Source organism: Amblyomma maculatum, chromosome 9 (genome assembly GCF_055883805.1).
Source record: "Amblyomma maculatum isolate TAMU_Amacu chromosome 9, ASM5588380v1, whole genome shotgun sequence".
Taxonomy (NCBI): Eukaryota; Metazoa; Arthropoda; class Arachnida; order Ixodida; family Ixodidae; genus Amblyomma; species Amblyomma maculatum.
In genome coordinates, this window is record NC_139352.1 from 56,788,854 (window position 1) to 56,814,762 (window position 25,909).

Genomic DNA, 25,909 nt, shown 5'->3' on the forward strand with positions numbered 1-25,909 from the left:
ATGGGACTGGTGGCGCCACCTCATGCTGCTTGCAACAACTCAAACCTTCTGCCAGAAACATTCGCCCCCTCTTTTCCTGCTACAAAGTTGTTGTAAGCAGCATGAGGTGGCGCCACCAGTCCCATCGCTGGGGCAGCGGTTTGTCTGGCGTCGCCGCCGCCGCTGGCGATGGGAATATTTTACTTCTTCTGATCGAATCAGGCAAGTACCCCAAACAAATTTAGTATTAAAAAATACTAGCGACAAAATGTGATTTCTGTGCGAAATCTGAACTGCAAGGATTCCGCGGTTTAGCTGGGAGAAGCATTCTACAGCGCGCGTCTAATTGTGCAACACCCTATATAAGTCAATCAGGTTCTCTCTTCTGTTCGCACGAGGCAGCGGAGATGGTTCAGTTACAGAGCCAGTAGCAGGCCCGTGCATTTTCTTTTCCTTCTTCCTACAGTCCCAACAACAACGCTGACATCGCACAGCACAGACGCCTCTTCGTTTCGCCTCCATCGAAACCCAGCCGCCGAGGTACCGGGATCAAACCTGGGTGCTCCGGCACACTAGTCGGGCATAAAGCAGCTGCATGTGCCCCCCCCCCCCCCCCTGAAATTTGCATAGATTTACGCCACTGTAAGTACGTATACTAGGTGTTTCAGGGAACACTTTCAAAAATTCCTGTAAATAGTGAGCTAAAAAAAAAAAGAAAAAGAAATCTGGTGCTGTGCGGGAAACAGCGTTTGGATTTCAATGCGCAGCAGGGTGTTAGAAAAAATGGGTAAAATGAAATTAATGAGCTTTAGTTAATTGGTTCTATAATTAGAATATCTTTTCATCATTTTGTCCGTCCGCCACGCTTTGCGTATGTTGCTGGTGAGATGGGCCCCCTTTAAACCAACTTAAATTCCAGAAATTCTGAATCTGTAGTGGTTTAATTGGCAGGTTACGCGGCCGAGCAATGCAAGTTGGCTTGCCAAAGGATGAGTTCCGATTCGGGTTGCTCATCTGAGGGGACGGGGCGGCACAAGAAATAGCCTTTCAGAAGTTCTTACGGCTTGATTAAAGCGGGGCCTATGACCGGTAGCTGGAAAGCGTGGTTGCTTAGAACACGTTAATAAGAATGTGCGACGTATTAGAGACACAATTTAAGGGATCGTTATAATATTGTCCTGCTAACTCACACACACACACACACACACACACACACACACACACACACACACACACACACACACACACACACACACACACACGCACACGCACACGCACACGCACACGCACACGCACACGCACACGCACACACACACACACACACACACACACACACACACACACACACACACACACACACACACACACACACACATTTGAGCGTTCGCCGGTTTCATTACCTGGCTTAAATTTATTCCACCATTTTAAGACATAATATCGAAGAATACCCCCACGCCTGAGGTCGTCGTAATAACGTAAATTGTTATTTGACCATCTTTACGTCACTGTGACATCAAGAAATTTTACTCCATTGGCTCATTGCGTCGATCAGCCTGTGCGCTGCTTGCCTGCTTGCGCCGTGCGCCGCTTGAGCGGGTCTCTCTGCTTCAGACATGGCGGGCGCGGCGGACGACGTGATAGCTCAGGTCAACGAGACTCTCCAAGAAGTCGTCAAAAATGAAACAGCCAAGTTCCAGCCGACTCCCGCGGGTCAAGCGGTCGCCTACACAAGCATCATGCTCATGGCTTTCTTCCCAATCGTCTTTGGTTCCTTCAAATCTGTCACACACCAACGGAAACAAAAGGCCAGTATGCTTGCCCATTGCTCGTCGCAACATATGTCAGCGTTGAGTTACACGTAAGCACCGAAACCAGCGTCGTTTGACGCACGCAGTCACTACAGCGGGCGCTTGAACTTGACACCTTTTCACTCACATGGCAGTGAATCTGCTCAAGCAGTTCGATTGGTGACAGTGCCGTGTACTGGAGCCCGTACCGCGATGCTAAGGAGACGTGTCATTTAGCTCCTCGCTTCGTAACACTTATAGCTTTCACTTCTCGCTCTTTTACTCGAGTTCCTCTGCTCTGCATGCCGCAGGAGAGCTCTAACAGCGCAATTTTCCGCTCTAACGCCTGGTTTCGTCTCTTAAGTGCATTGAAAGGTGCCATGTGCCAGAGCGGAATCATATGCTTATCACGGTTAGCTACAGCTATATTCACGTGAGATCATGAAAACAGAGATCTAACAGCCTGAGTTTTTCTATAACACGTCTAAAATTGCATGTTCCAGACATCTTTGTCATATGGGATCCCGAATTAACTCGTTTTATAGCTTCTGAGTGCTAAACTTTCTTGAGAAATAGGTTAATTTACGTTCAACACCTGTTCGAACTTCGATGTCAAGAATATGTCATTGCGCATGTCGTCGAAATCGTCGTTCGTTGTGCTCAAATGCTGACGCGAGCTGTCCTTCTTTGCAGGAGTCGGGTGAGAAACCCGAAACCATGACGAGAAAAGACGCTGCCATGTTCCCTGTCATAGCCAGCGGCGCGCTCTTTGGGTTGTACATTTTCTTCAAGGTAAGCTGTATAAACTGCTATTCCATATATCAGTGGTCCATTACTGCAATGGCTTGTGCGTGAAACGCTGGAACGGTGTTGTGCGGTTTATTGAACCTTTTCAGCGTGGCCAAAGGGGTCGTTCGACATTCACGTTTTCAAGCAGGACACGTAAAGATGTGCTGTCGGTCAGTGTGTGGCTTGTGATCCCTTTGTTGGAATTTCGTTGATTTGCATGCTCTGAGATAGCATGTTCGAACATCACATAAAACCACACAAGAAAAATTCTTTTTATACTAACCTTCTTGGCCATCTACAATTTTCCAGGTACTAGTAGCCCTGTGTTCCATTTGGGCTTTAGATCTTTGAATGAGTTGCTCATTTCCCTCTTTGTGTTATACCTCTGTCGCACGAACACTTCCAATCCTCATTGAACTCGATCTGCATCGAGGTTTTCAAGAAGGATTGAAATAGCTGGTTCTACGCAGCCGTTTTGAATGACCATTGAGAAGTCTTCTTCATGTGCGTTGGACAACGTCGAGGGTGGTGACGCCCGCTCTTGAATGTGAAGTTGTTGGTGACAACCTCGATCTGCAATAAGTTGAATGCAGATCGAGTTCAATGAGGATCAAAAGTGTTCGTGTGACAGGAGATATTGCAAGCCACAGTTGTGACCATCATTAAAATGCATTGTGGCTGTTGAACAGTTTCAGTTTATCAGTGCAGCTTGATAGTGTGGTAACAGTAGCACTCTCGGATGGATCTCATTATTTGCAGCTCTTCTCAAAGGAATACATCAATCTACTACTCACTGGGTACTTCTTTTTACTTGGAGTTTTAGCATTGGCTCACATTTTAAGGTGAGTTCAGTTCTTAATTTTGTCTTTCATATACACAACTGTTTCGTGTTCTTCCAATAGCAAATTGTGGTGTAAAAAAACATTACATAGCCTTTTTATATGCTTGAGCACTGCACTGTTTTTCACAGTAGTTTGCTGGGTAAAGAAAATTAGTTAGGGCTTTTCACTAGTTGCAACAATATGTTGAGCATTCCTTTCTTCAACGCAAGCACTCTGAGAATATGCACGCCTGTTAAATATGTCTCCTAACGACTGATCTTTTCGTTCGTTATGCAACTTTGTCTGCAGTAAAATAGCTAGAACGACATTAAACTTGGTCTTATCTTTTGTGTCGACATGTATCCTTTTAGTGTCGCTAAGGGTAATCCATACATCCTTCCGCTTCATTTTTCACTTCATGGTTTGCATATTTACTGGCATCCTTATTAAAGATAACCATAGCAAATTAACCCATTTTCATTTACTGTACATTCTTCTGCACATTGGCATCGGTGGATATTGGTTCTAGTCAGAAGCCATCTGCTTGGCTTAGTTTGTTCTTTTGTTGATGTGGCTTAGCTAATGACTTAAGTCACTGGTTATGCGACCTGACATGGTCAAGCTTATTTACCAATATAGAGAGATATATTATTACATTTTGTGCAATACATTTAACTCAAGTGTCGGTTTGGTTGCCAGCGACATTCTCTAATTTTGCACTGAAAATTCTTAACCGAGAAATCTGGTGGGTGTTGTATGAAACTTGATAGGCAGCATGCAGCCATAATAAATAATTGTGTTTGTAGCTGTTGTTTCATATTTAAAAACAAAGAACTGTGCACTAGAATCATGCGATGACTATGCAAACGTGTGATGAGGCTTTGACCACTGCTCAGACCTGTTCGAGTTATCGACTGACAGTACTAGAATGGAAATATATATCTTTACAGGGTGAGGGCTAGTGGGTATGCGTTATGTTCCATAGCGTAGCAAGAAGGCAAAGGACAGACACTAGCGCTAGTTAGCTACGAGCCGACGAGGGCGTTGCTGCAGGCTAGCGGCTTTAACATTGCTAAAAAGGGGACAGCGCAAAAACAGGTTGTTCTTCCTCGTCAAGATGCAAGTGCTGAGCTCTAGAAACATTGTCTTTGGTGTACATTCTTTTCTCTTCCAGTCCGTCGTTCAGCCGCGTCATGCGATGTCTGCTGCCCAGCCGCTTTTACCGCTGGGAGTACAGGATCTCTTTCCAACGGTGGTCGACAACACAGAGCGACGAGTGTGAAGGTGACTACTCACAACGGGACGACGAACATACTGAAATGCCTTAATTGGAGCTAGTTAGGCCGCTGACTATGGGATCTCGCTGCATGAGGGGAAAAAAACAGTGGAGGTTTGGGGGATGGTTGGGAGCAGTTTTGATAGCTCTGAGAAAAATGGTCATCTTTCTCAGTTTTGCTTAGAATTCACTTCAGTTTCATTGAGGAGCTATGATTCACATCTCATTCAGGTGATGCATGAAAGCGTGCATCCGTGGGGGTATCGAGACCCCTTGCCAGGCCTTGCCACATTTGATCCCCCTCCAAAATAATTTCTGGTCATGTGCCTCGCATGTGGCGTTATAATTATGCTGCCCAAAATGTATTATGCACCTGTGTTATCATCATCATTTTCCTATGGTGCAAATTGAAAGCAATGGCTATGCCTTGGCATTGTTACTATGGCCCACTACACATATATTACACGTGCCACATGTTAGGTATTACCTGTTTGTGTCCATGGCTGCTGTATAGAGACCCATCTGTCTTTACAGGCTAGTCAAAATGCTCCTGGAGAGCAGAGCATGCCTTTAATTCATACTTTCTCAAGTGTCGCCGCCGAGAGTGAATACAGGTTCTACTGTCATTCATCCTCTGCAAGAATGGTGGAAAATGGGAAGACTTCATATCTGGCTTGGCTAGCAATTGGCCATGATTGCGGATTTAGTTGCAGAAATACAACTTCTTCCAAGATAAATATCTTCAAAATGGTTTGCCAATTTTTTCAAGTGCTTAACAACACTTGTCTACCTGCAATAAATATGCTATTCATGCATCGCGAAAATGGTGTAAGCTGTACACAACGTGGAGCATTATGATGCAGCTGCGTTATTGGAGCTGAATCCTCATTTTTTTGGCCAAGCGTTGGGCAGTCTAGGTGCACAGAGTTTGACCTTTCTAGCATTCCCTTGGTGAATGAAGCAGGCATGCACGTATTGGTGTCTCTTTTCTTTTTTTTGGGGGGGGGGGGGGCAGAGAGCTTTTTTTTTTTTTTCTGATGCGCTAGAAGTGTAGTTGATAACCCTCATGTCTTTTGTCACTGTATGCATTTTTATTAGTCGTACTTATTGTTTCTAGCTGTGGTACAGCCGGAATTGACGACACCTCTGTTGTTGTTCTGCAGAGTACTTCGACTACCGCTTCAGCTACGATGATGTAGCCTGCTGGATCTGCTGTTGCCTGTTCGGTGTCTGGTATCTCTGGAAAAAGGTGAACATGATTAGCCTTCTATACTAAAGAGCAAGGATAACACTAAGACTCAATTGTAATGTTTCGGAGATTCTCAGGGAACTTAAGAAGCTGACTTTTGATAGATATAACTGATAATACTTTCAAGTTTCAGTGATTTATCTGACAATTTGGAGGAACTAGAAGTTAAGCGGTCTAGCTTTCAGGCACGTTTTAGTATAATATCAAAGCTGCTTTCAATACGCCATGTTTTAGGGGCCTGATTGTGCCCTTGCTTTAGACATAACTCCAGACTTTCAAGTGTTGGTAACCTTGCGCCAGACATTTTTGTGTTTCTTTCAGGGATACTGCTGGGGTTTATTTTTTCTTTCTTAAAGGACACTTATATCTAGAGTCCGGAATAATGATGGAAGAGCGAATTTACTGGATTCACTGATTGAATTGTGCTATGTCGTCAGAGTTGTTGACAGAAGATATGCTTTTCAATGTACCTATTTTATTTTTATTTTTTTTCACACACACTGAACTAGTCCACTTCACTGCTGTGTTTGACTTGATTGATAGCAGCGATAACAGCTAATGGAACTCCAGTACTTTATTTTAAGAAAGGAACAAGGTTCTCAGGTACTGTAGCCTTCTTTTGTCAAGTTGGAAGATGAATGGATAAAATAGTTAATCTGTCGTTTCTGCACTTATGATGGCCCATGGAAAATTTTCTGCCAAATCAGAGCAAGAACTCTTCAGAAGAACCTTGTTTCCTTTAGTTAAATGCTGATGCGGGCTCTCTTTCATATTGGAGATAGGTATACAGCTTTTGGGTAGTATTGATGCTGCACAAGCTGTCCACCTGCTAAAGCATATCACTCTACTGCATATCACTTGTACTTCTCACGGCCTTGGTGAGGGTTGGGGTGAAAACATGGTGCAGTATAACATGGCGCTAATTACGATAATGCCAGTTGACATCTCCGGGTGTGGATGGGGTTGGAATGAACAGGCATGCCAGCTGCATCAAATTCCACTGTATGCCATGCTACTTTTGCAAATCTCAGCGATGGGCAAGGTGTTCGGTATTTACATGAATATAACATCTTTTTTTTCCCGACTTCATCGGTTTCAGAACACATCGTCATCAGCTGGACTGCACCCAGTGCATGGCAAAGGCCTCTCCCATATTCTTCCAGTTAATCCGGTCCTGTGCTAGTTGCATCCATGTGCTAGTTGCATCCATTTGATCCTCGGCCTAGCTGGCTTTGCATTGCACAGATGCTCGTGCCACCTAGTGGATTCACTTAACAATATGTTCGTGAGCCTCGTCCATACTAGCTCAGATTGCACAGCAGGCGGTGTGCGCCACCGCCATCGTATTTTCATCTTCCAGGCGCTCTACGTCTTAGGGCCTGCCGCACTTGCTTTCATGCACACACACATCAGTGCACATGCCCAACCGTTTCGAGCTCATGGTACGATAGGGAAATTTCGGTACCTTGAAAGTAGGTAGAATTTATTTCGTTATGTTGCACGCTTAACATATGTGACATCCGGCTAAGTTGTGCAAACCAAACTGCTTCACTTCGTCGAGGATTTCATTACCCTAAAGCTCATTATATCAACGCTAAACTGTACTGCGCGCCCTGTTTCCTGTGTGCATCTTGCAGCACTGGGTGGCAAACAACCTTTTCGGTCTGGCCTTTGCCATCAACGGCGTTGAGCTGCTACACATCAACACTGTGGCGACCGGCTGCATCCTGCTGGGTGGGCTGTTTGTCTACGACATCTTCTGGGTGAGTGCGGAAGAAGCGGGAATGACTTTGCCTCTTGGGGAAGGTGTTGGGGATGTCCATGTTCATGCGCAAGGGTGCCACACATGCTAAAGCATGGGTTTTTCTTCTTCCGAAACTCGACGTTGCAGGTCTTTGGCACCGACGTCATGGTGACCGTTGCCAAGTCTTTTGAGGCACCCATAAAATGTGAGTTTCTGTTCTCCGAGTGTCTTGCTTCACCTCCTGATTTTCGTCGCATTGAGAAATTCTTTCCAAGTTTTAGATTGCTTCCAGCTGAAGCTTTTTCTTCAAACTCGCTTCAAACCTTGCTGTAATAAGACCCTTTGTTTGCATTGAGTCAGATTGAAGCTAATGCAAAGCAACTCTTTTGAAATAATATAACTGGACTGATTGGCCCAGTCATGCGCTCGTGTGTTGGTATAATCAGTCAGAATATTGGTAAGTAATGTTGCATGCAGATTGTTAAATCATACAGCTGCACTCTTTGCTTTCATCTGGACTAGAGAGTGTCGTGGTAAACATCAAACCTTGGCCTTTATTGCTGGACCCATTGGAAAAGACTGCACTAGTCATGAACGGCTTTCTTGAGTTTTGTAGAGAGAAAAATAAACCAGGTTGCTAAGAATGGAAATGAGCCATTATTGCACCTGCAGCAGCTGGTAATAACGACTACCAGTGTCGTTACCTTTGGCTGCGCTTGTTAGTGGTACTAATTTCATTGCATCGAAACAAGGGTGATTGATTGTATAATTTTCTGGGTGGTTTCATTTGTTTCCAGCTGTACCCCTTCCCCCCCCCTCCCCCCCCCCCCCCTTCACCCTCCCAGTTACCATACTGTTGCGAGGTTATAAACTTAGAAGCTCAAACTGAGTGATGCTCATTGACCTAAAATATGCCGTACATACAGGGAAATGCGAAGGGGGGTGGGGGGTGCAGTACACCTCACTTTCCTAATGGGTGTCTTGAACAGTGCTAACAAATGCATAAAAGTATTCAGATTTGCCAGTTGCCAGGAAACCAGATTGTCTTGCTTGTGTGGCCACAACATTATGCAGCCGCCATCTTGTTGTGTGCCATAGTTGCTTGTATAGGTGTGCTATGCAATTGACTTCTCGTCACGAGTAAGCTCTACGATTTAACGAAACCTGATTTAACGAAAATCTCGATTTAACGAAGGGTATCCTAATTCCCCCTCAGAAGCCCATAGGGTTCAATGCTTTGACTAACCCGAAAAAACGAAACCGATTCCGTGGTCTGTCCCTATTTAACGAACCTTTTTTCGAGAAATAAAGGTGAAAAAGTGTTAATTTTTGGTCTAATTTGTAGACAGCACCCCAAAATTTTTTGATTGCGAGTCAGCGGTAACAGCGCGGAGCATCTTCATCCCGTCGCTTTTTTCAAACTGCGCGTCGCAAAACGAGTTTTAATTTTGAGTCGAGCTCTAAAAAAGTTTCGTGCCATATTTCATAGATGGCGCTGTTGCAGTTCGCGTGTTTTTTTTTGTGTGTGTGTTTGTGTGTTGTGCTCTGTGTTCGCTCTTGTGCGGATTTCCCCGTGCCTTTGAACGCACGTCTTTGTCAAGCTCAGCTTGTTAGGCCTCCATCAGTCTAGCCTTGCTATCGTGAACACGGACGTGGTGTGTGCGAGCAAGCACGCCGCTAACCCTCCTGACTAGCAGATGGGAGCCCTGCAAGGGGTCATGACGATGACCATACGGACCCCCAAAGATTGCGCTAGTTGTATGATTACCAACTTTGGCGCCAATTTGTCATTAGCTGTGTGGCTTGGCGTCCCGTCGGCGGTATTTAGGGAAGATTGTTGCGGCGCTAGCCGAACCGTCCTTTGGGTCGGTGCTACCGGCGTGAATTCGTCACGCGCGAGTGCGACGAAAAGTGAAAATGGTACGTGCTAACAGATACGACCGCGATAAGCTGGTACGGTTTATGCGGATGCAAAATGCATTATGTTCAATGGGTGCTCAGTCGGGGACGTGACTTTACTACTTTTAAAACGAAAGTACTGTTTAAGCGGGTACGTTTTAACGAGGTTTTACTGTAATCGAATGTACTGAATTATGTGCCCAAGAAATGCCTCATTCAATTTAACGAAGTTCTCGATTTAACGAAATAATTCACGGCTCCCCTCAACTTCGTTAAATCGAGTTTTAACTGTAGTACGTAATGCATGCAGGCTTTTGCTGTGCGCAGTGCATTTTGTTGAGGGAAATGGCAGCTCAAAAACTGATGCGACAAGTGTGAGTTGCTGTAGGGAGCAGCGTTTGGATGTGCTGCAATGTGAGGCCTTGCGAGTTCAGAGAGACGTGAATTTCATAATTTCAGAGTGTTCAGGAGGTTCGAATTGTTCAAGCAGTAAAAGTGAGATGCGTCTCGAATTGCACCGTAAATGCTGTTTTCAATCCGTTAAAAATTTTGCTTACTCGTGTACCTTTAGAGATAACTGCAGTGCAAAACTTGCCTGTAAGTGCATTGCCCCATTTATTTGATTATGGTTGCAGTGAGCACTGCTGGCAGGAAGACTGAAGGAAGGCAGTAGTAGTAGTAGTGTGTGAGGTTCTTTTCTTTAAATCTTCTGGCCACCTTGTTCTGTGGCTTATTCAGAGACAGCAATCTCAATAGACGACCAGACTGACCAAGCTAACAACGAATAATTTATGTACACATATGGACGGGACGAGAGTAGGGCAAGCAAGTAGGTTAAAGACTAAACATTAAGTTATCTACAGTCACCAGTTCGTTGGGTGGAGAAGCCGGTGCAGACGCTCTGGGTGGTCAGAGTTTTGCAGGGTCGGTGCAGTAAGGCCTCAGTAAGCCCAGCGGAAGGCTAGGCCACCGGACGGGGCCCCGTAGAGGCAAGAGGCCTCGGGTTGCCTTTCCACGGCCGATGCGTCAGGCCTCCCCGACGTGCCTGGGCTCAGCACGGCGCCGAACGCTCGTGCCAGTGAAGAGCTGGCGCTGTGGCACTCCCGGGCCCGACCACCGTTCCGAGTTTCGTGGACGACAGGAGAACAGGACAGGATACGGCCGGCAGGCCCCAGGTCTGGATCCCCGGGTCAGGCCTGGCAGAAGACGCACCGCTCCGAGCTCCTTGGACAGCCGATCGGCTCCGCTGCTCGCCTGTTCTCTCCTGCTCGTGCCTCGCGCTCCTCGAGCCAACCTCGACGTTTTCCTCTTCTTTCTCCAAACGTGGTTTTCTTCGTCTTTTATCCAGTTATCACATGTTCTTCACAAATATGCCCCCCCTTTGAGATGTGTGGAACATTAAGCTCTGAGAGCTAGATGTTGGCAGCATCAGAAGGCAATTCAATGCATGCTCATTTCACTTTGTGAAATTCATTTTGTAGTTTACGTTTTTTGCCATTCTGTGTTGTTTGATTTCCTTTCTTTACTTTCCCTGCCAGTGGTGTTCCCACAGGACTTTCTGGAGAGTGGATTTGCGGGCAACCACTTTGCCATGTTGGGCCTGGGCGACATTGTCATCCCCGGCATCTTCATCGCCCTGCTGCTGCGGTTCGACTCTAGGTATGCTTGGTATCATTACGTTCACAATACTGACGCGCGCCTCTCTCATTCTTTCTCGCACTCGCCCTGTCCAAGTTTGTGCTGAGCCTAAAAGCTCTGGAGAGCAAAAGTTGTGTCTCTGGCATTGTGCAGCAGTATATTTTATTTTAGTTGCCTCAGTTGTACTGACAATCGAGGGAACATTTTTCTCATAGCCTCTTATACCCTTGTTACACGGACAGAGTTAACCGCGGTTACCGAACTGAACTGCGGTTATCTCAAATCGCCGTTCGTCGTTGTTATATGAACTGACGCAACAATTCGGCGGAACGAAATTCCGTACGCAAATATGTGCGTTATTTAGAAGATATTTGTTACGAAACATGATATCGATGAGAAGTATGTTTTGTGTCGCAAAATTATTGCTTGGTAAAGTTTGTAACACTGGCGCGGACGTTGCCGACGCGCTGCCTCCCTCCATGGACGCCGCCATGTTCTCAGTTAACGATGCTAACCGAGGTCGCCAAGCTCGGTTCGCGATAACCGCGCTTAGTGGCGTAACCACGGTTTGGTCCGCCGTGTAACATGGGCTAACCACGGTTTCGCGTAACCGCAGTTAACTCTGCCCGTGTAACAAGGGTATTAGCCACAGTGGCATGTTTCATCTCTGGGCTAGCCAGTAGGGCAAGAGGGGCAGTTCTCCTTTCAGTGCGAAAAGTGGATTCTAAATTCTTGGTCAGGTTTGTGTGTTCTTTGTCCTCGAAGCGACCTTGTCAGCCTAGCACAGTAACAATGTAACAGCTCAGCCTGAAGTAAAGAGCACTGAGTTTTTTACCGCAAGGGCAAAGAACGGTTCCTAGAGAACGTGGAAAAATGCCCACAGTGAATTTAAAAACAAATATCTCTGTGGAGTAGATTCGAGCCCAGGTACATTTTATGGGAAGCAAGTGCGGAATCTCGTGGCTTATCGTTGTCTTCATCAACTGCCATCCGCAAACACCATATGTGAACGCACTGCTATTGCAGTGTCCTCTTAAGGTGCATTAAAGGTGAGAGACGGTTTGATTAATAGACTTGCCCAACCTCAAAATTTGAGTGGCCAACCTCCAAATATGACTGCACGTTTTGAAATTCTAAATTTGAAAATTGAGTTGACCCAGGTTTAAAACCAACTTTGCTTAGGAGTCGTCGATGGTCCTGTGTTGGTGCTGTACTCAGGTTTGCCATTGCAGTTGTACGGCAACCTTAACTCCAGGTTGTTGATTGTCTCTCAACCTTCCAGCCTCAACCGGCAAAGGAATCTCTACTTTGTGAGCAGTTTCGTGGCCTACGTCCTGGGCCTGGCTTTGACCATCTTCATCATGATCTATTTCAACCACGCCCAGGTAAGACATCCTGCGGAGTTTTCTTTCGTTATGCTAGCAAGTGGCACTACCACTTTTTGGTTTTGTTTCTTAAGCGCTGACAATATTCGAAATTGAGAGCACTGGGAATCTAGGAGGTTGCAGTCAAATTCTCCATATTATATTTGGTTAGTGATGTACTAGCCGTAGTGGAGTTAGCAAGGTCAATTTTGGAATTCTGAGAAGTTTTGGATTGGGCTGAAATTCTTGAGTGGCTGCCATATAAAACATAGTGATATCCAGTTTTCGACCCGATCAAGGCTGCATGCTGTTTCATGTTGGTGCATATTGAAAGGTTACTAGGGGAAACTTTCCAGTCTTCATTTTAGTGCGAGGTCGATTGTTTTATTCCTTGTGGCTACGTTGGTATTTGTTCAGCAGCGGTGGGCACATTTTTTGCTGACAAGAACTGAAGGTAAAAGTGGGACTTTCTTTCCCACCACTCAAATCAAACTCACAGTTATGCACCGATAAAAAGAGGGCTCCATGAACGCCATTACGAAATGCTAAAAGGCGATGTGAACCAGCCTCTGAGATGGGCAGACAGACGATTGTGTCAAAGTTATTGCGTTTTGCTCGCACGAGTGTCCGGCGGTGGTTGTACCTTTATTTTCAGCCTTTTTGTGCCTTGCGAGAGCTACAAATTGATTGTAGACATGTAGAGTGCGACTTGAAGGTGTTCTGCTGCCCTCTGTCAGCTGGTGCTGTGGTGGCACGATGTAACATAGTGCAGCCACTCCCAGTTGTTCACGTTGTTCCCCTTGCAGCCAGCACTGCTGTACCTGGTGCCGGCATGCACGGGGGTTCCGCTGACCATTGCGCTCATCATGGGAGACATCACCGCCATGTTCAAGTGAGTGGATGCATTCTCCGTTTTGTGCTTTGCTGCTCTGGAAGCTGTACAAGAAGTTGTATCTGCAGCTGTGCATTGCGCTCATTTTTATGGGCCTCTCTCTTAAAGCGGGCAAGGGGAGGGAGGCAGATAAACAAAAATGAAATACATAGAATACATAGTGCGGCATAAAGGGGAATCGACACAGCCCTTTCAGATGTCGCAAATGCAAATATATGTGCTGTATCAGGATTATGACATGTTCAGTCATCCCTTGCCCTAACTTGGCCAAGTTGGCTGCTTTGAATGATGATTATTACTATTTTTTTGTAATTTTTTTACTGCAAATTGTATCATCATCATCACCATCAGCCTGACTATACCCACTGCAGGGCGAAGGCCTCTCCCATATTTCTCCACTTAACCTGGTTCTGTTCTAGTCCACTAACTTTCTGCCGCCCCCTGCTACGCTTCCCTTCCCTTGGAATCCAGTTTGTTATCCTCAGCAGCCATCGGTTATCCTCTCTTTGCACTACATGTCCTGCCCATGTCCATTTCTTCTTAATTTCGACTAGAATGTCGGTGACTTGAGTTATTTCTCTGACCCACTGTGCATGCTTCCTATCTCAATGTTACCCCTACCATTTTTCGTTCCATAGCCTCCATAACCAAGAGAGTAGAACTCTCTTGGTTAGCCTCCACGTTTCAGCCCCATAGGTGAGTACAGGCAAAGCTTGTATAACCAGCGCAAATATGTAGTCTGGGCTTTGCAGCAGCGTGTGCGGAATTTTAAATCTTGTATGTTGCATTTCAGGCGATTTGCTAATGTGGAGACATTTTTCGCATGTGTAATCTAGGTGTGCTGGGTGTTACTTCATTTTATTGTTATTTGGTTTGGTTAGGTTTGGGCTTTAACGTCTCAAAGCGACTCAGGCTATGAGAGATGCCATAGTGGAGGTTTATTTCCCTGGTCTGTATTTAAGGCGGTTGAGCGTATAATTTTCCGACTTGTGCTTGTCTCGGTCATTTCGCTTCTTCTGGGGAAAAAAAATGGTAGTTGTACTTATTTTTTGTTATGTTGCATAAATCAGAACCACTCTTGCGCAGTTTTCTTTGACTTTGAATGTGAGGATGTTTAATGTTTTCTAGTTAGTTGGAAGAGCAGTAAAAAATAAAATGTTGCAAATAACTAACAAAATTCACACATTAAATGTTTGTTTTCATATATGCCTGTGCAACTACACTGCATAAGGCACAAAATATATGAAGTGTTTTTTTTACTGAAGCATATACAGTAAACATGAAAAATAGTTGACTGATTTTTCGTACTCGTGCAATTTTTCGGACTTCATTCAGAAACTGTTAGGCACACCGTGGGAACGTATACATACTGTTGCGAGGCAGCAAGCCAGAGAACAAACAGAAGGTGACCGATGACGATGATATGGTTTTATTGAATTTTTAGAAAATGTGATTTGCGAAATCAGTAGCTCTTTATCTACCTATCTGCTAAGTTTTTCATCTCTAGGGTCAGTATTTTAGTCACAATGCCAATTTATATCGATGTCGCCCAAATTTGGGCCGAAAACGACCCCCGAAACAACCATTTTCCGCGAGGCGTAGCTCCCATTTTGTGCGCGGCACCGTAGCCATCTTGGTCTCATTCGAAAGAGCCGCCTTTCGTCTTCAAATTGCCGCCTCTGCTGTTTACATTCGCCCATTGGTTGCATAAAAAATAGCAAAAAAGAAAACGTGGCATTTGCAATCCCATTGGCTTTCGGGGTGCACGTGACGATAAGGCGTCCCCGCATTGGTGGAGCTGGCTGACGGCGTCTGCTTGGCGCGCCCGAGCCGCGGGGAGACGGCGGAGACGTGACGCCGGCCGCGCTTGGTTCCGAACCACGAGGTGCGTTCATGGCTAGAATTTGTGAAAAAAGTGAAAAAAATAGTTGAATAATCATCTCAAGTGATGCCCTGCCCCGGCTGTGCGCGCTCAGGCAGACGAAAATCGTGCGCCGAACGATCGTGTGTACGAGCCTGAAGTAGGCCTAGTGTGTTCCCCAGCACGGGGGACTGCTACTGCCGGCGGTTGCACCCGCCGCGACAGTGATAACGCAGGCCGCAGATGAGCAGAAAGATAAGCTCAAAACAGGAAAAGCTTGAACTCGCGCCAACTCCAGCAACGAAGCGGTAGACGGATTGTGTTCGTAACGATGACGGCAGCGCGGCGGACAGTCCGCTTGGCGATGCGGAGTATACGATCGTCAGAGCTAAACAGTTTGCCGAGATTGGCGAAGCGTAAAACATACGGCGGCGATATTGGCATTTAAAAAAGTGAACGGGGATAAGGAATTGCCGTCAAACTTATTCTCCAATGCGTAAACTGCGGGACACGTCGTCTTCGTAGAGCTCGCCGCGCGTTTGCGCTGATCGGACCTCGTTCATAGTCCTTAGGGAATTCACTTGCTTCCAGTGCAATGCAGAGCACTGGGAAGCAGCAAACAGCTCCAAATTACATTTCTTTTCCGCAATAAACGTTCCTTACCTCGGTCTTGATGCGAGGACGTAGCAAAACGGGTACGTTAAAAAAAACAAAAAAAAAAACGAAAAAGTGACAACTGAATGTGCTGCAACTGCAAATCAAAATGAAAGAGGCGACACTTGGACGTTGGAAAGCAAAGAGACTACATTCCTGGAGGTTTATAGCCATTATAAATTGTAAACGTGTGCATTGCACCAGTGAATGTCTGAGAGCAGAGAGGAAGCGTGCTTCATCTGCAGCTTTTCAGACTGCAGCAAAACGAAAGCAGAAGGGCAAACCCAATGCAGATTACCGTATTTACTCGAATCTAACGCGCACCTTTTTTCCGATATATCGTGTCCAAAAATTGGGTGCGCGTTAGAATCGAGTACGACCCTAAATCTCCGATATCATATCGCCATCGGCATTTCAAAATGGCCGCCTGGTACGCACTTCGAGCCTACTAGCTGGTCTAGCTGTCTATGCCTAGCTGCAGTAGCGTCCTTCGTGTGCTTTGGTACATGTGCTTTGGTTAGCCTACCTGTTTTCTGCGATTGACCGACCAGTATGCACGTGCCGACAGCGAAGATTCGTCGCATTCATCATGATGCCGCATTTAAAAGGAAAGTCATCATGTGTGCAGAGACGGACAGAAATCGGGCCGCATCACGCGCATTCGGAGTTCCGGAAACATGCGTGCGGGACTGGCGCAAGCAGAAGGAAAAGATTTTCGGCAGCAAGGCTACATGAAAAGGTTTCAGTGGACCGAAGCAGGGCCGATTCACCGAAATAGAAGAGCGGCTCGCAGAATACGTTCTAGAGCAGCGAGCGGCGCAGCGGCCAGTGACGACGGATCTGCTCAAAGTCTGGGCGATGCAGCTAGCCCTACAAAGAGGGCTAACGCGGAGCGACTTTAAAGCGAGCAGGTGCTGGCTGTCAAATTTTATGAAGAGAAAAGGCTTTTCTCTTCGAAGGCGGACAGGGATATGCCAGAGGTTGCCTGAAGAGTACGAAGAAAAGCTGCACAGTTTTCAGCGGTTCGTTCTGAGTTTGCGCCGCAAGTACGGCTACCACCTCGGCCAGATTGGAAATGCCGATCAGACACCGCTCTACTTTGACATGCCTGCCACCACAACCGTTGAAAAGAAGGGGGCGAAGCAAGTGCGCGTGTTGTCTTCCGGTCACGAAAAAACACGCGTCACCGCAATGCTTTGTTGCACCGCGGATGGACACAAGCTGCCCCAATATCTCATATTCAGGCGCAAGACGCTCCCGAAAGGAATCGTGTTTCCGAGTGGCGTGATTGTGCGCGCCAATGAAAAAGGTTGGATGACAACGGACTTGTCGCCGACTGGATCGATCACGTCTGGCGCAAGAGACCCGGCGGCAGTTTGGGCCTGCGTGCGATGCTTGTGCTCGACGCTTTCAAGTGCCATCTCGACCAACGCATCAAGGACAAGCTCGCTGCGTGCAACACCGACCTTGTTGTGATACCCGGTGGCATGACATCGCAGCTCCAGCCGCTCTATGTTTGCTTGAACAAGCCAGTGAAAGATAGGATTCGGGCGCTCTACACCGAATGGCTTGTGAGTGGCTGCCATGAATTCACTCCCAGCAACAGAATGAAGCGTGCCTCGCTGCAAGAGTTCACTGGATGGGCGAAAGATGCGTGGTGCATGATACCGTCTGCCATGGTCATCAAGGCCTTTAAAAAATGTAGTATATCGAATGCCATGGACGGCACCGAGGGTGAGATGCTTTGGTTCGTCAACAGTGACAAGGAGTTGTCTGACAGCGACGACGAATGAACCTTGTGCTGGCATAGTGATAAGCCGTTTCCTTTTGTGTGTGTGTTTTTTAGTGCACCGAGATTAAATCTTTGCTTTTCCAAACGAGACAAAGTTGTATTGCTGTATGAAAGCATGAGGTGCGCGGTACTTTTTTCGCGGAGAACGGATGCGCGTTACAATCGGAGCTTGTTTTTTTTTTCCGGGGTTGGGGGTCACGAAAAACGGGTGCGCGTTACAATCGAGGGCGCGTTAGATTCGAGTAAATACGGTACTGTCCAGGAGCCTTCTAGGCCACAGTGGCCTGCATTTCTACAGTTTTTGTTTGTATAAATTAGTGTTTGACATTGCAATTCGTTTTTTCCATTTTTCTCAAAATGAAAATTTTACCTACCCTTCTATTTTGCGGGTGGCATTGTGGCTCTCCTACTCGTTAGATTGTAATGATTTTTTTTTTTACTGGCTCGTGAGTGTTAAAGGAACACAATAAAGCTATTATACAAGGTCTCAACTGCATGAAAAATTTTTAAACATAAGATGTAGAAAGGGGGTGGTTGCACTTGTGAAGCTGAAACTTAAAACTTCCATAACTTTGGCTTGTAGTAAGGCAGGAGCACAAAACTTGTTTTATTGTGTTCCTTAGACATTCAGCAACAGATCCATGTGCATTTTAGCAATTTCCCTTCAGTAGATATTTTTACAAGCTTCCCGCAAGTCTGGAGCAGCAAAGTTGCTGTAACTACTCAGCAAATTTATGTAGAAGAAAACTAACAACATATTTGAAACCAGCACAAGAATTTACATAAACCCTGCAAATTTCATACTGACAGGACAAATATTAAAAAAATTTTGCTCAAGACCCATGTTCCCCCTTAAGAAGAGTGTGTTGGTGAAAACGAGATGGGGCAGTTGTGAGGAAGGGGAGTGCACAATGGATCACTCTAGCAGATTGCGCTACGCTAACTGTCTGTAGTTGAACTTCATTACAGAGAAGACTGATATTGTGCGGAAATATTTTTGTTTCTGTTTGATGTTTTCTGTGTGGTAAAATAATTGTTATAACATTGTTGTCTAGCCAATTATCAGTTAGAGCAATTAAATCTGGTCACCAGGAACTAACCATAAGAGAGACAAAAATATGGGAATGCTGCAACCACACCAGCCTAACCACGCACATAATGCGAATGCTTTCCTGTCCACCATCGCTCTTTCCTCAATCCTGCAAGCTCATCGGATTTCACGCCAGGAATTTCTTCTGGAAAGCAGTCTTCATTCGGAATGCCAGTGACGTGAAGGTTTGTGAAGCTCCCAGTTATGTAGTGGCGTGTCGAGACTGAAACATTTTTGCACATTGATAATGCATAGGGTGATGATCAGGAGGATGTGCGAAAGACACCTTACAAATGGTGGAGTCCCTCTGGGACTTAATATTTGATAAATGTTCCCCACCTGGGCATGTGCAGAATTAGGCACCGCATAGTGAGATGTTCTGAAACAGTCAAAGCTGACTGATGAATTTTTCCTGCAAAGAAATCAACATTGTAAGCTACTTTTCTGTCATTTCTATTTGTTAAAAGTGGGTTTGACTGTAAACCCAAGCAAAGGGCACTCTAAGTTGGAAAGCGCAAAGCTGCAAAAACAGTCTTGTAAACATATGAAACCTCCATTCATTTCATCCGGAGAGCAAATATCGGTGCACATATCTGGATGCTGGCCACATGCACCGACAGGTTTGCTTTAAGAACAACATACCGTATTTACTCGAATCTAACGCGCACCTTTTTTCCGATATATCGTGTCCAAAAATTGGGTGCGCGCTAGAATCGAGTACGACCCTAAATCTCCGCTATCATATCGCCATCGGCATTTCAAAATGGCCGCCTGGTATGCACTTCGAGCCTACTAGCTGGTCTAGCTGTCTATGCCTAGCTGCAGTAGCGTCCTTCGTGTGCTCTGGTACATGTGCTTTATGGACGTGTATGGACGTGCCGAAGATTCGTCGAGTTCATCATGATGCCGCATTTAAACGGAAAGTCATCGTGTGTGCAGAGACGGACGGAAATCGGGCCGCATCACGCGCATTCGGAGTTCCGGAAACATGCGTGCGGGACTGGCGCAAGCAGAAGGAAAAGATTTTCGGCAGCAAGGCTACACGAAAAGGTTTCAGTGGACCGAAGCATGGCCGGTTCACCGAAATAGAAGAGCGGCTCGCAGAATATGTTCTAGAGCAGCGAGCGGCGCAGCGGCCAGTGACGACGGACCTGCTCAAAGTCCGGGCGATGCAGCTAGCCCTACAAACAGGGCTAACGCGGAGCGACTTTAAAGCGAGCAGGTGCTGGCTGTCTAATTTTATGAAGAGAAAAGGCTTTTCTCTTCGAAGGCGGACAGGGATATGCCAGAAGTTGCCTGAAGAGTACGAAGAAAAGCTGCACAGTTTTCAGCGGTTCGTTCTGAGTTTGCGCCGCAAGTACGGCTACCACCTCGGCCAGATTGGAAATGCCGATCAGACACCGCTGTACTTTGACATGCCTGCCACCACAACCGTTGAAAAGAAGGGGGCGAAGCAAGTGCGCGTGTTGTCTTCCGGCCACGAAAAAACACGCGTCACCGCAATGCTTTTGTTGCACCGCGGATGGACACAAGCTGCCCCCGTATCTCATATTCAGGCGCAAGACGCTCCCGAAAGGAATCGTGTTTCCGAGTGGCGTGATTGTGCGCGCCAATGAAAAAGGTTGGATGACAACGGACTTGGTCGCCGACTGGATCGATAACGTCTGGCGCAAGAGACCCGGCGGCAGTTTGGGCCTGCGTGCGATGCTTGTGCTCGACGCTTTCAAGTGCCATGAAAAAGGTTGGATGACAACGGACTTGGTCGCCGACTGGATCGATAACGTCTGGCGCAAGAGACCCGGCGGCAGTTTGGGCCTGCGTGCGATGCTTGTGCTCGACGCTTTCAAGTGCCATCTCGACCAACGCATCAAGGACAAGCTCGCTGCGTGCAACACCGACCTTGTCGTGATACCAGGTGGCATGACATCGCAGCTCCAGCCGCTCGATGTTTGCTTGAACAAGCCAGTGAAAGATAGGATTCGGGCGCTGTACACCGAATGGCTTGTGAGTGGCTGCCATGAATTCACTCCCAGCAACAGAATGAAGCGTGCCTCGCTGCAAGAGTTCACTGGATGGGCGAAAGATGCGTGGTGCACGATACCGTCTGCCATGGTCATCAAGGCCTTTAAAAAATGTGGCATATCGAATGCCATGGACGGCACCGAGGATGAGATGCTTTGGTCCGTCAGCAGTGACAAGGGGTTGTCTGACAGCGACGACGAGTGAACCTTGTGCCGGCATAGTGACAATCTTGGCAAGATAAGCCGTTTCCTTTTGTGTGTGTGTTTTTTGGTGCACTGAGATTAAATCTTTGCTTTTCCAAACGAGACAAAGTTGTATTGCTGTATGAAAGCGTTAGGTGCGCGGTACTCTTTTTCGCGGAGAACGGGTGCGCGTTACAATCGGAGCTTTTTTTTTTTTTCGGGGGTGGGGGTCACGAAAAACGGGTGCGCGTTACAATCGAGGGCGCGTTAGATTCGAGTAAATACGGTAATCTTTGTTTGACGGCACTTTGCGGTATTTCATGGGATAAATTTCTTGATGAAATCAATGGGTTGCAGCACTTTCTTGGTGTCAGCTGATTCTGCCACGGGTACCTTCCGAATGTACACCTCTCAATTCCCTGGGGACATCGGCAGCCTTGGTGCTGCTGAGAGTTTGCTCCTCCCTTTCCTCTTCCTGTTATGACAGGTTCTAGCATCTGCATGAAGCAGGTGATTGGTGATTTCTTGATCGGTCAATTCAGGCACTGCAGCCAAGTTACGTGAAGAATGCTACATGAGAAAGCGCCACCTGAAGCCAGGTTGTCTTAGCGAAATTCACCCACTTGAGGTTCAGGATGACCTTTGCGTATGGGGTCAGCCCAGTATCAGTAAAGCCGGCTGTTGACTGCGTCACTTCGTTGCACCCAGACATACTGTATTTACACGATTGTAAGTCGACTCAAATGTAAGTCGACACCTCTAAATCGCATATCCTGAAAAAAAGAATGCCGCGGTGGATGCTCTTGACAAAAACAATTTATTGCCTGGCTGTACAACTCATCCCCACTTCAAATCACGTATTTCGGCGATATACGCGGCAAGCTTGGTCTCCAGCTCTGGATAGCATACCAACTGTATCCCTTGGATGCCTCTTTGCTTGGCATCACAGTTGAAAAATTTGTCTCTGCCACGGCCACTCCCGCATAACCCGTTTAGAAGCTTCGAACTTGCGGCCCACAGCGCAGTTGTTGCTTCGGCATAAATGATAGTCGCCTCTTTGAAGGCTGCACGGAACAAGTGCAGAATACTTTTTTGGCTGGAGAGCTCGTGACGAAGCATGTAGCCGGTTGTAAAGTCAAAAGTGCGAACGCGCTATGAGCGCGGATTCAATGGATGATAGGTGCTGGCTCTTCCATCAACCACTGACACTCCCTGGAACTACCGCCGTGTCACGGGACCCAACGCGACTGACGTGCAAAAAGAGAACGTCGCCGCGATTTTAACAGTGGCTCTTCCGTAAACTAGCGACACTCCCGCAGCTGCAGTTTATGCTGTGCAGTAAAAGTTAAAAAGAAAAATTCTTCTCGAGAAGCATGCACAGTAACTAAATGTTGCACTCAAAGCCATAGGGCAAACAAATTCGCCATAGCCTTCCTCATATGGTTTTTGTTTTGCTCTTATTAACAATGCCATGCTTTGCTTTCGATTGTAAGTCGACCTCCCAACTTTGGATTTTCGAATTTTAAGAAAGGAGTCTGCTTACAATCATGTAAATACGGTAGTTGGTTTTTTGCAACAAGCGACTTTGCTGGGAGCAGCTTAGGTAAAGTGCCATCTCGTGCACGTTATACGCATTGCACTCCTCATAGCATTCCTGTTGCACTTAGAAGCATTTCGTTTCCTTCTAGCCGTTATCAGTGCTAACTGCTACCTCTTCACAAGACAAGATGTGACGAACAATCTCGTGACAGTCTTTAAATCGCAGGAGCCAGTCACTAGAGTAGACAGTTTGGCTAGTTGGTGTGAGGTTATCTTAACAAACAGCTCAAAGGACTGGACGAGTCTTTAAATCGCGGGAGCCAGTCACTAGAGTAGACAGTTTGGCTAGCTGGTGTGAGGTTATCTTAACAAATAGCTCAAAGGACTGGACGAGAAAAGACAACAGGACATCGTGTTGTCTTCTCCCGTCTTTGTGCTGTTTGTAAGGGTTTCCACAGAGTGTTAACCATCCTCCCTTTTTCGTGGCAGGTATGAAGACCACCCTGCTGAAGAGAAAACGTCAAGCGCCGACGAGCAGCAGGAGCTAGAGAGGGAAAGCAACGACGTTCAGAAGAGAACACCAAAAGCGTCACCAGAATCCGCAAAGAAGAACACCCGAAAGGACAAATAAGCAGCACTGTGTGTCTAGGAAGACTTGTTGTCAAAAGCGTGCTGGAAGCGAGGTGATGTTCAAATTAAGAGCATTTCTGTTTAAGATGTCGGACAGTGCACCCATTGGAAAGGACTTGGCATAAACTACTTTTGGACCACACAGGAGGAATTGTCCTCTTGCGGTGTGGTCAAAAGGCAGGCTTGACAGAGGTTGTGTAGTTAAAATTTGTTCCTGGTGGTATATACGAGAGAGCGCACCCTTGAGAGTGAGAGAAAAACACTGTCATATGTAACAGTATGTTGTTGGAGTACGTTTCAAGCATTGTGGTGATTCTTTAGCCAGAAGGCTATAAGTTATTGGTTCTGATTATATTCAATGATCCTGACATTTTTTAGGGGTATGCATTTAAAAAAAAAAATGTTCGTTTAAAATCTGCTTTTTCATGAATACGGTTCGTTGATGCTTTCATTTCAAATCCTACGATTGAAGTTGCTGACATGTCTGGTTGAGGCGAGATAATGCAAAACCAGCTGAAACGAATTTCCAAATTAAAATTTTTACGTGAAATCATCACACCACTCATTCAAGCTGCTGCATTCTTGTCCAGCTCCCTTCTTCTAAGTCCTGTTATAAAAAAAAAAAAAAGAATTTATTATCTAAAGAAACTTGATATGTTGCAGCTGTCTGTGTGCAGCGGAATTATGGCAGCCTGCATAATTGCCGACCAATTTTTCGGATGCCTGATTTTCCGAATTTGCCTCATTAGTATTCGGACTCTGCTATAGCACCATCATGCTCTTCAGATTGTCCATGGCTGTGTCAGAATCAATCTCGCAAGTTGTGGAAAGCTATTTCTTTATTGATGATAGAGTTAATTATGTTCCTAGATTTCTTTTATATTGCTGGCTTCCAAGAGTGATTATTAATGGAGTGCGCATTTATTCTACACATTAACACTGTGTTGCTATATTCGCATCGATTTGTTTTGGCACGGTGTTGGTACTGTCACTGATTCTAAGATGACAGCGCGTTCCAACTACAGGTTGTTGCTGGAACTTACGAGGCATCGCCGCCCTATTTTTGTTTTTTAGACCAACATCTTTTGCTTCTCGGTCAGTAAATAAAGTGATTTTTTTATTTATTGTGAATTCGTTCCCCCCCCCAGACTGCCTGGTTTTGCGGGCCTTTTTCGGCCCCCCTTGATGGTCCGAAAGATTGGTCGGCAGCTGTATACTGTTAGAATCCCAATTGTTTCTGGAATTGAGAGAGTCATTGCTACTCCTTTATTGCGTGAAAGAATCGGAATTTTGACTTGGCTTGATTTTTTTTATAAGCTTTTGTGATGCTGAACCTGTTTAAAGAAAACATTGGGCCATGTTGGACCTAACGCAAACACCACTTCAATGATTTCATTATTTCGGCAAAGTTTTCTAACTTTGTGCTTTGTTGCAGTACAACATAACCGGTAATTTTGCCTTCAGGGTTGTAGGCTTCCTGTTGTCAACGTATTCCCACCATTCACGAAGGAAAATAAATTTTTTCTTGTAGCAAAATATTTTTGTACCTCAATTCAGAGTCCAAACAGAAAGAATGGTTAGGATGGTCGATTGTTCATGCCATTTTATCAATTGATTTTGTATAAAAGGTGACGGTACCATTTGTTTTTTTTGGTTGTGTGCTCTCCAGCCAAAGAGAATAAATATCTTTCACACCTCACTGGCGGCCTCATGCTGACAAGTGTTATTGCTATTTTGTTTTGTTGCAAGAATACAAAATATGCTGAGAGTTCTGGCTAAAATCCTAATATCTTACGAAAGCAGTGTTTCGGGAATATCGCCCTTCTGTCACCTAGCTTTGTGTAGTTTGCTAGAATACGACACACATTTGTCACCAATGAAATCTCTTCTTGTGTTGATTGGCTGTGCAACTGCAGCACCATACTGTAACCTACGACAGTTTCGTGTGTCCATTTTTATTTTTTGTCAGAGCATTTGAATTTTATTCTCCATCTTTTTCTAAAAAGCCTGATGATGGTGGTGCAGTCTTTTTCTTCACTTCTGCTGATCATCTCTATTAAGTGGTGCCAAAACTGACAGGATGCTGGGTCCCTTTTCACACTTTGCTTTTCGTAAATGCCACTGAAGTAAGAAACTGATATATAAGAGCGATCCAGATAGTTCGCCAATGTTTCACTTACCAATTACACGTGGTTGTTGAGCTGTATACAGCTTTTGTGAACACCATTCATCGTTATACAACCCCACTGCGATGGGTCAGTGGTTGGGGCGTTCAGCTGCTAAGGGCACACACAGGTTTAATTCTATGGTGGTCGCTTTTGTATGGAAGCAATGGGCAAGGCATCCAGTTATTGTGCATATTAAAGACAAGTAACTGAAATTTCTGGAGCACTGCTGCACCACAGTGTTCTTTGTAGCCCGAGTCGATTTCGACAATTTGGATGTCAAACTGCATGAATCAAACCAAATAATTTTATACTCTCGAAGACATGCAGATCCAAATTTTCATAATATACTTCCAAAGTCATGCACAGACATCGTCATTGCATGCTTTTGATAGTATATAATGAGCATTTATGCTTTTTAGGAAAACAGTATTAAGCTAGAGGTCTCAACCATGGCTGTCAATGCTGACAGCTCGATTAAAATTTCCGCTGTGCACATTAGATTTTTATAAGTTCCCTGCAAGTAAAATATTCTA

At 45.7% G+C, this 25,909-nt stretch overlaps 1 protein-coding gene across 1 annotated transcript; it reads left to right on the forward strand.

Annotated features, from left to right (window-relative positions):
• Positions 1 to 1,529: 1,529 nt before the first annotated feature.
• Positions 1,530 to 24,907, forward strand: LOC146179101 (signal peptide peptidase). Its single transcript, XM_084578803.1, has 11 exons — positions 1,530 to 1,784; positions 2,460 to 2,558; positions 3,315 to 3,397; positions 4,551 to 4,660; positions 5,816 to 5,901; positions 7,539 to 7,664; positions 7,793 to 7,850; positions 11,083 to 11,203; positions 12,465 to 12,567; positions 13,353 to 13,438; positions 23,068 to 24,907. Exons 1-11 carry the CDS (start codon positions 1,593 to 1,595, stop codon positions 23,207 to 23,209), a joined length of 1,206 nt encoding a protein of 401 aa, XP_084434929.1. The 5' UTR covers positions 1,530 to 1,592; the 3' UTR covers positions 23,210 to 24,907.
• Positions 24,908 to 25,909: the final 1,002 nt, after the last annotated feature.